We start from the raw sequence: 12,779 nt of genomic DNA, 5'->3' as shown, positions 1-12,779 counted from the left end.
AGACAGGGCGAGAAAAAATGAAATTGTTTTCTTGATGCTGGCTATAATAATAATACGATCCAATTCAAATTCTGCAGTCTAAAAGATATGGTCATTCTCTACGATTCTGGGTTTTTGGTTTTCTCATATCGTTAAAATTGTGGATGCCACAGATTTTCGTCCTTTGTGGGGGCGGAAGTGGGCGGGGCGAAGTTTTGAAATATTTTTGTAGCAGTGACATATCACAGAAGTCTGGGTCCAAAACATCGTTGCTCTAGCTCTTATAGTCTTTGAGCACTAGGCGCTGAAGGGGACGGACAGACGGACAGACAGACATGGCTCAATCGACTCGGCTATTGATGCTGATCAAGAATATATATACTTTATGGGGTCGGAAACGATTCCTTCTGGACGTTACACAGATCCACTTTTACCACAAATCTAATATACCCCAATACTCATTTTGAGTATCGGGTATAAAAATCTGTTTTCCAAGCTTATTTGAAACATTAGCAATGACTTCTTACATTGACATGTCTTAGACCTATTTATGCTCTTGATTAGTTTCCTATATATACATACATATTTCGCTCCCGATACCTATTATTGGTCACTATAAGAAGACCATAAGCTGCAAAATTTGGTTGAAATAGCTTTCAAACAGACACTGACTAGTTTCTGCGTTCATTGCAGCTGGGATGACACACATTTCCTCAACTTTATAATATCTTCTTTCCCAGGGTTTGCGGAATATTGTCTTCCCGTGCTCATGCTGCGGGACATGCATCGTTTTCTCGGCAAATGAGTCTGGCCATACAAATTGAATGTTGCCAACGGTAAAAAACGCATTCCGTTACTGTGCGATGAATTTAAACCTGTGGAAAAGGGTACCCAACCAAAAAAAAAAAAGTTTATATGGATACATATTAAAAGTAACTAACCAATACCAAGTCTTAATACCAGTCCGTCCTGGGTCCGTTAAACTGACCCAACATGGCAGTACCTGAATAGCATGAAGGCAGAAACGGCCACGGACAGCATGTTCGGATATGGCGTATTAATATTCCCCAATAGTTGCGGCTTATTCACCCTTAGCGACACCCAGTCTCCAGTTTTCAGTTATTAAAGTGGCTTAGTAGCGTTATTGGCTTGAAGTATACAATCCATGGCCTTTTCGCCGAACAACCTTTTTAATCTGCTCCAGCTCCTGAACATGAACCCCGGGGGGTTCACCTTTTCAATCGTTAGCAAAGTCATCAATGTACGGTTATTAAAGAGCATAGACTGGTCAACGTAAAACTAAGTGTGTCTGGAATTTACCCGATTCCGATTGAAAGAGAGCGTAAAATAGAGCCTTAACCGATTTGAAAAGAGCAAAAAGAGCCAATAACCGTTTCGAAGAAAGCAATTCGGCCTTCGATACTATCGACTGGATGCGAGTGGTACGCGCCAAAGAGAATTTTTTTGAAAGTAAATGAGTTACAAGTGACAATGCAAATTAAAAAGATGGATGCAATTTATGAAATATACCATAATACACCTACCGATAATACACCTTCAATTCAATTTCGACGTCCAAGCAGTATATAATATACCGTAAATGGTCACCCTAGTGACCTAGTTCACCCTAGGCTGAACCTCATGGTATGAAAGGTACGGCCCAAGGTATACCAATAAAAGGTATAGTCCCATGGTATGACTATATTTGGTAGAGACAGCTTAGCAGCATACCTCGCAAATAACGGTTGACACTTTCGGGGTGTCCGAAAAAGCAACTATCATTTACGGACACAGTGAGAAAAGGCGCACCAAAGACCCCATCAAATTCTGTTTTTGCTTAACTCGTTCTTCGCTCAAGCAAAGATTGATTTTTCACTTCTCTCTTGTTACTTTTTTTTCTTGATCATTTTGTGACGACCATCGAAAAAACGTGTCTTTTACGTATGTATGCGTGCTTGTAAGTGTGGTGCTTGAGGCAACGATAACTTGCCTATGTGAATGAAAAACGTTGCTATAAACTATTGCAATCTATTTTTTTAGTGCTTAAGCCTAACTCTGATTAATCTATCTATATAACTATCTATATATTTTTATTTTAAAGAAATTCGTGTTAGTTACACTATTTATAATTCAAGAATGGCTAAACAGATTTGGCTGAAAATTGGTGGGGAGGTAGCTTAGATTCTGGAGGCTTATGTGGGATACTTTTTATCCCGTTCGACTGCGTTTCCGTGTGACATGACATAAGCGTCAGGACAGTAGGCTGTGTGTCACAGGCATATCTATTGATTGTGTTACAAATGAAGATGAAGCCACCAACTATCCAGCTGATACTCCTTGGATGTCCCAGTCTTAGCACCGCAATTAACGCTTTAAAGCTGGCTCCGTAGTAATCAAGCTTGGAAACATAAACCAACCAAAACTGAGCAACGGTACGTGTTTAGTGGTAAACAAATTTCTGAAAAATGTGAGTTTAAAAAACTTTAATTTCCGATACGTCTTGCATTCGCCATGACTATTAACAAATCATAAGGCCTATCCTTGAAAATATGTGGTCTGAATCTGGAAAATCAATTTTTTTCTCATGGCCAATTATAAGTGGCATGCTCTCGGGTCGGAAGACCATTTGCGTTGTTTGTTTTTGCTCCTGATAATATGTATGTATAAACAAAAAATGTTGTGTATCACAAGAAAAAAAAGAAAGCCAAAAAAACTTTAAAAAACCTATTATACAATCGTTAAAATAAAAAAATGAGCATTATAAAATCAAAAATCTGCTTATTAATTGCCTCTAAGGCGGGAAAAAGCTCACCGGGTCATATACAAATTGTTCGCCATAAATAAGCCACACGCCCGAGGGCGTTCTGATGCTTTTAAAAGTGACATAGCGCGCACTCCAACCCACGCCCGCGGGCCCTATGACACAAAAATAACGACCATGGGCGTTTGACATGTACCCAAGCAAAATTTCAAAAAGTTTTAAGAAATAAAAATAAATAAGTTTTTAATAGAGAATCGAGGTGTTTTTAGCATAGGCCAGCACTTCCTGTGGCGTACTGTGGTGGTACTCTTCCACCTGTGTTCGGTTTGTGATCTAGCCTGCCCCACTCCGATTGCACCCGTCAACAACTTAGGAGGTTCTTGATCTAAAGGTTGATTGCTGGGTGTATGTTAGTCGCTTCTAGGCGATTTGTTATTGCGGTTGTGGCCACGTCATTGAATGCTCCGGAGATGTCCACAAATACTCTCTGTGCATACTTTTTATTTTGAAGAGCGTTCTCAATGGTGGCTACAAACGAGTGTAGTGCCGTCTCCACCGATTTCCCTTTGGTTTAGGCATGTTGGTTTGTTTACATCAGACCCCCTACCTCATTCCTGATGTGTAAATCCAACAGATTTTCCAGTGTTTTTACAAGAAAGGAGGTAAGGCTTATCGGTCTGTAATCCTTGGGACTCACGTAGCTGCACTTTCCTGCCTTTGCGAGGAAGACAACTCTCTAGGCTCTCTATTGGATAGGGAAATAGCCCGTACTTAGACATGCTAAGTAAATTGCTGAGAGCCATGAGGTGATAACCTCATCTGAATCATGGCTGGGAATATCCCGTCCAGTCCTGATGCTTTTATGCCCGCGAAGGAGTCTATTGCCCAATGGATTCTCTTTGTGGTTATAAGATCTGTTGCTAGGTCTTGATGCTCTTTGGCGTCGGTAACCTTGGTGCATCCAGGGAAATGTGCCTCCAGTGGTGCTGTTAGGGCTTCTTTACTGCCCTCTGTCCACTGTCCGTTATCTATTTTTAATTGACTCTGTACTGTGGGCTGCTTTGAAAGCAGCTTCCGGAGCCTAGCGGTTTCAGGCACTTTCTCGATGTTGGAGCAGAAGTTCCTCCACGAGTTCCTTTGTGCCTTAGGCATTTCCTTCTTGTAGCTCCCAAGTAGGATTTTATATTCCTCATTTACGATCTCTTCGATTGCTTGTTTGGCGATCTTAAATAATTCCTTGAGGTTGTTCCTTTGGAGAGAAAGATCTCGGTTCCACCAGAGTGACTTTATTTCTGTCTTTTTCTTTATCTTTATTCTTGAGGGGCTGCACGATACGTGGTAGGCATCCAGTAAGACCTTGGATAGGGTTTCTACGGACTTCTCTATATCCTCCGCAGATTTCCCTGAGCCCGGATTCGAGAGCTTCGAAGTAACTGTCTTTTTAAACTTTACCCAGTTTGTGTTCCGGGGGTTTCTATAGACTGTTATCTTCGAAGAGTGTTTTTATTCGCACTTGAACTGAATGAACTTATGGTCTGAGAAGGATGGTCTTTCGAGGACTCTCCAGATACCAAAGAACTGTTTCCCGTGACGAGAGTTAGGTCTAGCATGTTTGACGAGGGGGGACCTTCGAAGGTGTGTTCCTCCTCCACGTTTGCTACGTCTAAGTTAGTGGATAATATAAAGTCTAGGAGTGACTAACCTCTATCATTGATGTAAGGGCTTCCCCAAACATTGAGATGGGCGTTGGCGTCTGCGCCAATGAGAAGTTGGAGATTTTTGCAGCCGGATTCTGTCACCAGACTCCTAAAATCTTCCGATGGTGCGGGCCTGTCGTATGCCATGTAGCAGGAAGCTGCCATAAGGCGCTTTTCCTCACTCTCCAGCATCACTACCGTCTGGTCATCCGTGCTATAATGAGACATATAATGAGCATGGATTCCCTTCCGTACGAGTAGGGCGGTTCTGTTCCTGCTTACCGATGTTGAGTAGAGAAGGTTGTAATTTGATGACTTTAGTCCGGCTACAAAATTGCCTGACGCAATCCACGGCTCCTGGACTAAAGCAATGTCAGCTGGCCCTTGCTCCATGGCAATGAGGAGCTCCGCCGACGCTATATTGATTTTATGAAGACACCCTTAGTGTCATGGATGGCTAACTCAAGCTCACACGACGGGTTGACTATAATTGTCAGGTCACCGTTCTCCTCTTCCTTCGATTCGTCCAGCGCAAGACCCTGCGCGGCCTCCACTATGGTCTCCAGACCTACATAGGTCTTTCACGACCTCGCCTGCCTGAAGGATGTGCGCATCTTTATCCTCGGGGTGGCGCTTTTTCAGCCGTAGGTAGGCCCTACCTACGCCTCACGCCATCTTCCCGAACTTTGGATTTAGAAGGTCCTCCGCCTCCTTGCTGATCTGGAGGATCACATGCTGGCCCCCCTGTCTACCACCTCCAGCTTGGCCCTCTCCCACAGAGGTTCCAGTCGAGGCACCTTCTGCACCAGCCACTGCCGCGTTGGGTTGTCGATACATTTGAGGATCTTGACCCTGCTCAGCCATCCCGCTCCATCAAACGTGCGAATGGTAGCGCTGGGGTCCTCCTCCATTCGTGAGAAGAACGACTCGACGAGCTGCGCGTGGACTAGCTTCCGCTGCGCCGACGTCATCTTTCCATTCTCCTCACTGCGGCCGATCAAGGCCACAAATTCTAAGCTAAGAATCAATTAAAGTACATTTAAAACGAGTGGGAACGTTGTGAGTTGCTGCGGCGACCGCAACTCTACATTTATACCCGATACCTAGTCAGTATGGCTCTCCTCCGGCAGACGCTCCTCCTCCGCTAATATTAAACGACACGACAAAGAGTGCATGCGAGAGAGACAGAAAATCAGTCTGGGCGCTGCGTAGCCACTGCAAATTGATTTGTTCCTTTTGGCTATAAAAATGATCCGATCTGATCCAGATTCGGCAATCTGATAGATATGGTCTGTTTTTTTGACTGAGCGTTTTTTATTTTCTCGCATCTTTAAAATTGTGGATGCCACAGATTTTCGTCCTTTGTGTGGGCGGAAGTGGGCGGGGCGATGTTTTGAAATATACTTGTAACAGTGACATAATATACAAAATGTCGTTGGACGGACAGACAGACATGGCTCACTCGACTCGGCTATTGATGCCGATCAAGAATAAATACACTTTATGAGGTCGGAAACGCTTCCTTCTGGACGTTACATACATCCATTTTTACCACAAATCTATTATATCCCTATTCTCATTTTGAGAATCGGGTATACAAAATTTCCGTTTATTATGTTATCTCGTTTGATATCGCATTTTAAATGTTTTAACCACAATGATCTTCGGATTAGTTTTCCATTGATCTTCAAACAACGAGCACTCGAAACGGAAGCTTGCTCTGAATATAAGATTGTTGCTGGAGTTTGAAAAATTCGAAGTTTTTGCTTCTAACGACAGTTTGCGTTATATTTGCTACATAAAAGCACTAACCATACAGTACTATATAGATGTGGCAGTTCATACAACGAACATGTCTGACCCGGGTCAGACCCGAAACCTATGGGACGCAATATTCTGTGTTTGATGTGTGACATTTTCGTTGCATGAACTGGCACATCTACAGTGGCGAGCACATGTGGATACATGTTTATCACTTTTCACTTTAAGCGCCTGTAAAATCTCTAAAAATGAATCAATCCTTGTGATTTTTTTTTAATGAATATTAATTTAGTGAGAATGAAAAACGACAATAATTTCAATTCAAAGAGATCCTTTTCCTTAAGAGATTTTAATTTGTTCAAAAAAAGAGCATGTATCCACTTTTGCACGTTTCAAATTTTTTTACTTTAATAATTTTTTAAAAATATTTGTCCCGAAGGGCCTTAGCTTTTATCATATTCCGAATAAGTATTGGCACGCTCTCGACTAAATTTAGTAGGTGCTGGCAAGGTATCATGCGCCACTCCGACTTCACGTTCTCCCAAAGACTCACCCAATCCCTTTGGTGCAGACTCGTACTTTTCCAATGTTTCTTAAACAGAGCCCATCGATTTTCAATGGGATTTAGATTTGGACTATTCAGTAGGCCACTGGATTAAGTGAAAACCCGAATTATTAGGACGATTTTTCACGAATTTAGCCGTGTGCGTCGGGCTACCGTCTTGCTGGAAAGTGATCTCGGATATGGGGAAGACACATTTGTTTATAAAATTTGACAAAATGGGTTCCTAAATATGAAGATAATATTCTTTCTTCATTATTCCATAGATTTTTACCAATTGGAGGTTGTATATACTGTATGGTTAGTGATAAAAGACTGTAGTGTATCCGTGGCCTTGTCCAATACTGGCGTGAGCACTCAAATGAGTCACGAGTGCAACCACAACAGTGCTTCTCCACAAGAATTAATAAAAAAGCTAGAATTATTAAAAAAAAAAAAACTTTAAAAGAAAAGCAGAAACTGCATATTCAGCTGTTTATCCGAAAAAAAGATCCCGCGGGTCTTATGACACTAAATTAAGGGCGCTATGACATGCACCCATTTTGTTTGGGTACTGATCTGGTCCTGGACGAGCTTTTCTTTCTAGGCGTTCTCTAAATGAAACCATATTTCATTTAACTTACTGTGGTTTTCCAATGTGTTCTGCTCCATGTTGTGAATACGGAAAGATCTCAGGAACGAGTTTAGCTTATCGTAATGTTGACATCCATATGGAGCACCCCCACTTGGTCCAATTTTATTTTTCCAAACCTGCAAAGTATAAAAATATAGTAGCTTTCACAATTTCTTATTTGGCAAACACAATAAAATTTACTATTAAACTTACAACTGTAATATTCTGCTGATTCTTAAATTTTATATTTATTTTAAAATTTTCTGCTCTTTTGGTCCGTTTTTTGCTGTTCTTGTTGTTGTTGTTATACAAAATGAGTATAGGTGTATATTAGATTTGTGGTGAAAATGGATATGTGTAACGTACAGAAGGAATCTTTTCCGACCCAATAAGGTATATATATTCTTGATCAGCATCAATAGCCGTGTCGATTGAGCCTGTCTGTCTTTCAAAGATACATGAAAACAGAAAACGCAGAGTCGTAGAGGATGACTATATCTGAATCTGAACCATATCGTATCATTTTTTTAGCCAGAATCAAGAGAACAATTTCATTCTCTCTCGCTCTGTCTCTGTCTAACAAACAGGTTTCATGGTCGGCTTTGCCTATTGCAAAATGTGAGTTCAAGGATCTCAGAGACTATAAGAGCTAGAGCAACCAAATTTAGTATCCACACTCCTGTGATATCGGACCTTGACAAGTTAGTTACGGCAAATTTCGCCACACCCCCTTCCGCCTCCGCAAAGGACGAAAATTTGGGGCATCCACAAATCTCAGAGACTATTAAGGCTAGAGTAACCAAATTTGGTATCCATACTCTCGTTATATCTCACTATCACCCCCCACAAAGGACGAAAATCTGTGGCATTCACAATATTGAAGATTCGAGAAAACTAAAAACGCACAATTATACAGAATGACCATATACATATATCAGATTGCTGAATCTGGATCAGATCGGATCATTTTTATAGCCAAAAGGAACAAATCAAATCAGACTGATTTTCTGTTTCTCTCGCACGAACTCTTTGTCGTGTCGTTTAAAAATAGCGGCGTCTGCCGGAGGAGAGCCATACTGACTAAGGTTCGGGTACATTTACAGTTGCGGTCTCCGCAGCAACTCACAACGTTCCCCCTCATTTTGTATTATTTTTTTGGTTTTGTACGATTTGAAATTTAAAATAAAAATTCTTGCCATGCTTTGCTTTCTTATAGGCTATTCACACTGACGACCATCCAACATCCACCATCCATTTCGGGGATGGTCCGTAAGGTTTTGCCGTTCCGAAAATTTCCCAGTTAGTCCACCATCCATTTTGTATGTTTGGAAGTTGGCTTGGCCTTGACTGTTCGCAATTTGCTGGAGTATCTCTCGCTTTGTTTCCTGGTCCTCCTCCTTTTTGTATTGCCATATATATATTTTTTTTAGAGTTGTATTTAAAAACCGTTGTCTAAATATCGTATAGAAACGTGCGGTTTAGAAACACCACAGATGGATGGTGGATGGTCGCCAGTGTGAATGGCCTATTCGAATTTATCAAATGGAACTAGTTTCAGTGCACAGCTATCGATACATTGCTAGCAGACACAAAAACTGGTATTTTCTGCGAATGCTGACAGTGTGGTGTCTGTGTGACGTTTCTCACGGTTCCGTCGCAGTCTAATTATAGCTAAGAAAAACAGTTATTGGATGTTTTCGTTTACATAAATGCACATCACACCCACATGCCCAACTCGCACACGTGATCATACACATACCAACACACACAAAAATTACCAAACAGAGTACGGGGAAAAACAAAAGAATGTTAGAAGATGCGCATGCGCGGCCGCAGATTGCTTCCAATTGTTTTGTCGCTGCTCATCATCGTTCTTCTGTGCTTCAGCTACATTTCAAACCATCTGCGCGACTCATCCTCCGTGCCCGCCGACAGCGATGAATTCCTGCTCCAGCTGCACGACGAAACACCATCAGTGCCCGGGCTACGGGCCCCGGCCGGACCTCTGCTAAACCTTACCGATTTCGATTATCTGCTGCCTAGTGATGTGTGTCGCCATGTAGACAAAGAGCTTCTGGGTGAGTGTTTCAGCGTTTTGGACTCTCTTAACTTAAATCATATTGTGTCTACTTTCGTCTATAGCTGTGCTCATTGTCACCTCCTATGCAGGCCACGACTCCCTGCGCGCCGCCCACCGCCAGGCCATAACACAGAGCAAGCTGGCCGAAATGGGGCTGCAGCGAGTATTCCTTCTGGCTGCTCTGCCGCTCAGAGAGCACTTCTTCACCCAGGCGCAGGTGATCAACGAGCAGACCCGCTTTGGAGACCTGCTGCAGGGGAATTTTGTGGAGGACTACCGCAACCTGAGCTACAAACATGTGATGGGGCTGCGCTGGGCGGCTGGCGAGTGTGAGGGTCGCACCAAGTTTATCATCAAGCTGGACGATGACATAATTTACGACGTCTTCCACCTGCGCCGCTACCTAGAGTCTCTGGAGGTGAGCCAGCCCGCGCTGGCCACCTCGAGCACGCTGCTGGCCGGCTATGTGCTGGACGCAAAGCCGCCCATCCGCCTGCAGGCCAACAAGTGGTATGTGACGCGGCAAGAGTACCCGCACGCGCTCTACCCGGCCTATCTCTCCGGCTGGCTATACATCACCAACGTGCCTACCGCCGCCCGACTCGTGGCGGAGGCGGAGCGTGTATCGATCTTTTGGATCGACGACACGTGGGTGACGGGCGTGGTGCGTGCGCGTTTGGGCATTCCTCTCGAACGCCACAACGACTGGTACTCAGCCAATTCGGAGTTCCTCGACTGCTGTGTGCGTGACCTCAAGCAGTACAGCTTCGAGTGCGAGTACTCTGTAGGACCCAACGGGGCCAACGCTAAGCTGCTCATCGAGTTTCTACACCACGTGGAGAAGTGCTACTTCGACGAGTGCACCAAGAGGCCGGCGGGTAAATCCCTCAAGAATACCTGTGTGGCGGCCGCCAAGTCCCGCGTCCCCGAACACGGCCTGGCCCAAGTGAAGCCTCTTCAGCTGAGATAACCTCCGTCCGGTCCACTGGGCACCAAGCAGCTATATTTAGACCACCTACACCTAAGTATCCGATTGTGTAAGAGGGCGTATGTATCCTGGTGTTCGGGATATCCTCATATGGCACTTGACTTAGTGTTTATTTATGTTAAGGATCGCAATATCATTCACGTACCTCCAGTCTCTAAGTTTAGCTAAAATGTTTTTGTGTGGAAATTCCATTCCCCAGTCAGCGATCCTGGGGCCTCTCGTACCAATTGATGAGCGGATCAAGCTGTTCGCCGATATCTCTGGTGAGTAAATTAGAGCGGCAGCCAATATAGTGGCACCATGATTAATTATGTTCATCCGTACAGATTATAACCATTACTACTTCCCAAAAGGAGACCAAGCTAACAGGGAGCTCCGAAGCACTATCCATTCCATAGTGGGTCTTTGAATATCCATTTATCCTTATATATATGACGTACCAAACCAATAAGTATATACATACATATATGCACTGTCCGTCTCGAACCAGATAATGATGATGATCATGATAATAAATGTTTATTTAGAAATTCATTTTTTTCCGCTTTTATACGGAACGTGATGACTATTTTCGTAATTATCGGTGTATATGTACTAGCCGCGAAGAGCGTCACAGTAGCTGTGGTACAGGGTAGAGCTAGCAGTATTTCTAGAGTCTTTGTTATCGGAAATCAAATCTATTTATTTGTTAATTTTGGCTATAAAAATGATCCGATCTGATCCAGATTCGGCAATCTGGTAGATATGGTCATTTTGTATGATTGTGCGTTTTTAATTTTCTCGTATATTCAAAGTAGTTGATGTAGCTCACTTTTAGCGATAGGCAAAGCCGACCATGAAACGTGTAACACACACAGAGAGAGACAGAGCGAGAGAAAATGAAATTGTTTTCTTCATTATGGCTATAATAATGCATCGATAACGGAGTCGATTGATGTCTGTCTGTCCGTCCCTATGTGCGCCTAGTGCTCAGAGACTATAAGAGCTGGAGCAACGACATTTTTTATTTCACTGTTAAAATTGCATTTTAAAATTTCGCCCCACCTTTCCGCAAAGGACTATAATCTGTGGTATTCATCTTAATATTAATACTTATTATATTTTTAATATTTGGTTGGTCCACCATTGGCATCTATTACAGCCTGTAGTCGTCGGGACATCGATGCCAATTGTTGGAATTGTTGCTGTTGTTGTTGCGAATGATGGTCTCGACTCATGATGGGATCGACTTAATTTGACTATAGCCGCGATTTCGCCATATGATTTTGTATCATTACGAAGGCTGATAATCAAGTTTCGCACAAGAGACTGTATTTCCCTTCTTTTTTCCATTTTTTGTTCCAAAGAAAGAGTAACAAGACCCAATACACACACTTGATAGGCAAGGAAGCTAGGCATCAAAATAGTCGGGGATTGCCCTTTTTTACCTCCTATTTCTTGAAATACTATGTTGTATGTGGAGTTGTTTCCTTGACTGTATGTATGTACCTCAACTAAGTCGATATATGTACATACATATGTATGTAATATGTATGAATGTATGTATCTAAAACGTTCTGATTTTCTTCGTTGTTCAAATGGTGTTTTAAATGGGTACATGTCATAACGCCCCACATAAGGCCCTCGGGCCTTATGACACTTTTAAAAGCGACATAGCGCCCACTCCTAAAGTGTCTTAGCGCCCGCGGGCGTTATGACACTAAATTTAGTGTCATAGCGCCGTTAATTTCGTTAAAATTGCAAAGTAGCGTTAAAAAAAGTTCCGTTTATTGTCTTGTCTCGTTTGTTATCGCATTTTACATGTTTTCGGCACAATGATCTTCTAATTAGTTTGTCATTGATCTTCGAGCAAAGTGCATGCGTAATGGAAGCTTCATATGAGTACAAGATTGTTGCTGGGTTTTGGCCCTCGGGCCTTGTGACACAAAATTTAGTGTCTTAACGCCCGTGGACGAAAAAAAATGAAATGTTTCAAATGTCGCATTTTTTTAAAACGGAAATTCGAGTTATTTTAATTAAATTTGTTTCCTTAATCTGCTTTAATGAATATAGTTATTTTTTTCAATTTATGCTAAATTGAATAAAGATTTGTATGAAAATTAAAATTCACCGTTTTCTTTGAATTCTGCCGAAAATATAAGTGCCTTTAGTAAACATTTTTAGTGTGTCGTATTCAAGTTTCGGGGAGTGTATATATGTACATATATATACATACATATATACATATATGACACTTGTCAGCTTTCCAGACTTCCCTGTAAACACAGATATAATAGTTTATATGCTAGTAAGTTTTCTATTTATTTAGTTTTAGGAACATACATATGTGCATTTTCCC

The 12,779-nt window shown here is 42.3% G+C and overlaps 1 protein-coding gene across 2 annotated transcripts; it reads left to right on the top strand.

The window, feature by feature from the left end:
* The first annotated feature begins 1,907 nt into the window (after positions 1-1,907).
* On the top strand, positions 1,908-10,975 carry LOC108151141 (beta-1,3-galactosyltransferase brn). Of its 2 annotated transcripts, XM_033394111.1 has the most exons (4): positions 1,908-1,936; positions 9,261-9,451; positions 9,516-10,704; positions 10,768-10,975. In XM_033394111.1, exons 1-3 carry the CDS (start codon positions 1,923-1,925, stop codon positions 10,421-10,423), a joined length of 1,113 nt encoding a protein of 370 aa, XP_033250002.1. In that variant the 5' UTR covers positions 1,908-1,922; the 3' UTR covers positions 10,424-10,704; positions 10,768-10,975. The 2 variants fall into 2 exon arrangements, with proteins under 2 accessions (XP_033250002.1, XP_017135055.1); XM_017279566.2 differs by lacking the exon at positions 1,908-1,936 and having other exon boundaries at positions 8,953-9,451.
* Positions 10,976-12,779: the final 1,804 nt, after the last annotated feature.

Source organism: Drosophila miranda, chromosome XL (assembly GCF_003369915.1).
Source record: "Drosophila miranda strain MSH22 chromosome XL, D.miranda_PacBio2.1, whole genome shotgun sequence".
NCBI lineage: Eukaryota > Metazoa > Arthropoda > Insecta > Diptera > Drosophilidae > Drosophila > Drosophila miranda.
Note: the sequence above shows the minus strand (reverse complement) of the source record. Positions and strands in the feature narration are given on the sequence as shown.

Bases quoted from the DNA above. Each gene is read 5' to 3' on its own strand.
- LOC108151141 (XM_017279566.2), top strand. From the start codon at position 9,190: ATGCGCATGCGCGGCCGCAGATTGCTTCCAATTGTTTTGTCGCTGCTC. The intron at 9,452-9,515 runs GTGAGTGTTTCA...TTTCGTCTATAG, and splicing joins TGTAGACAAAGAGCTTCTGG to CTGTGCTCATTGTCACCTCC.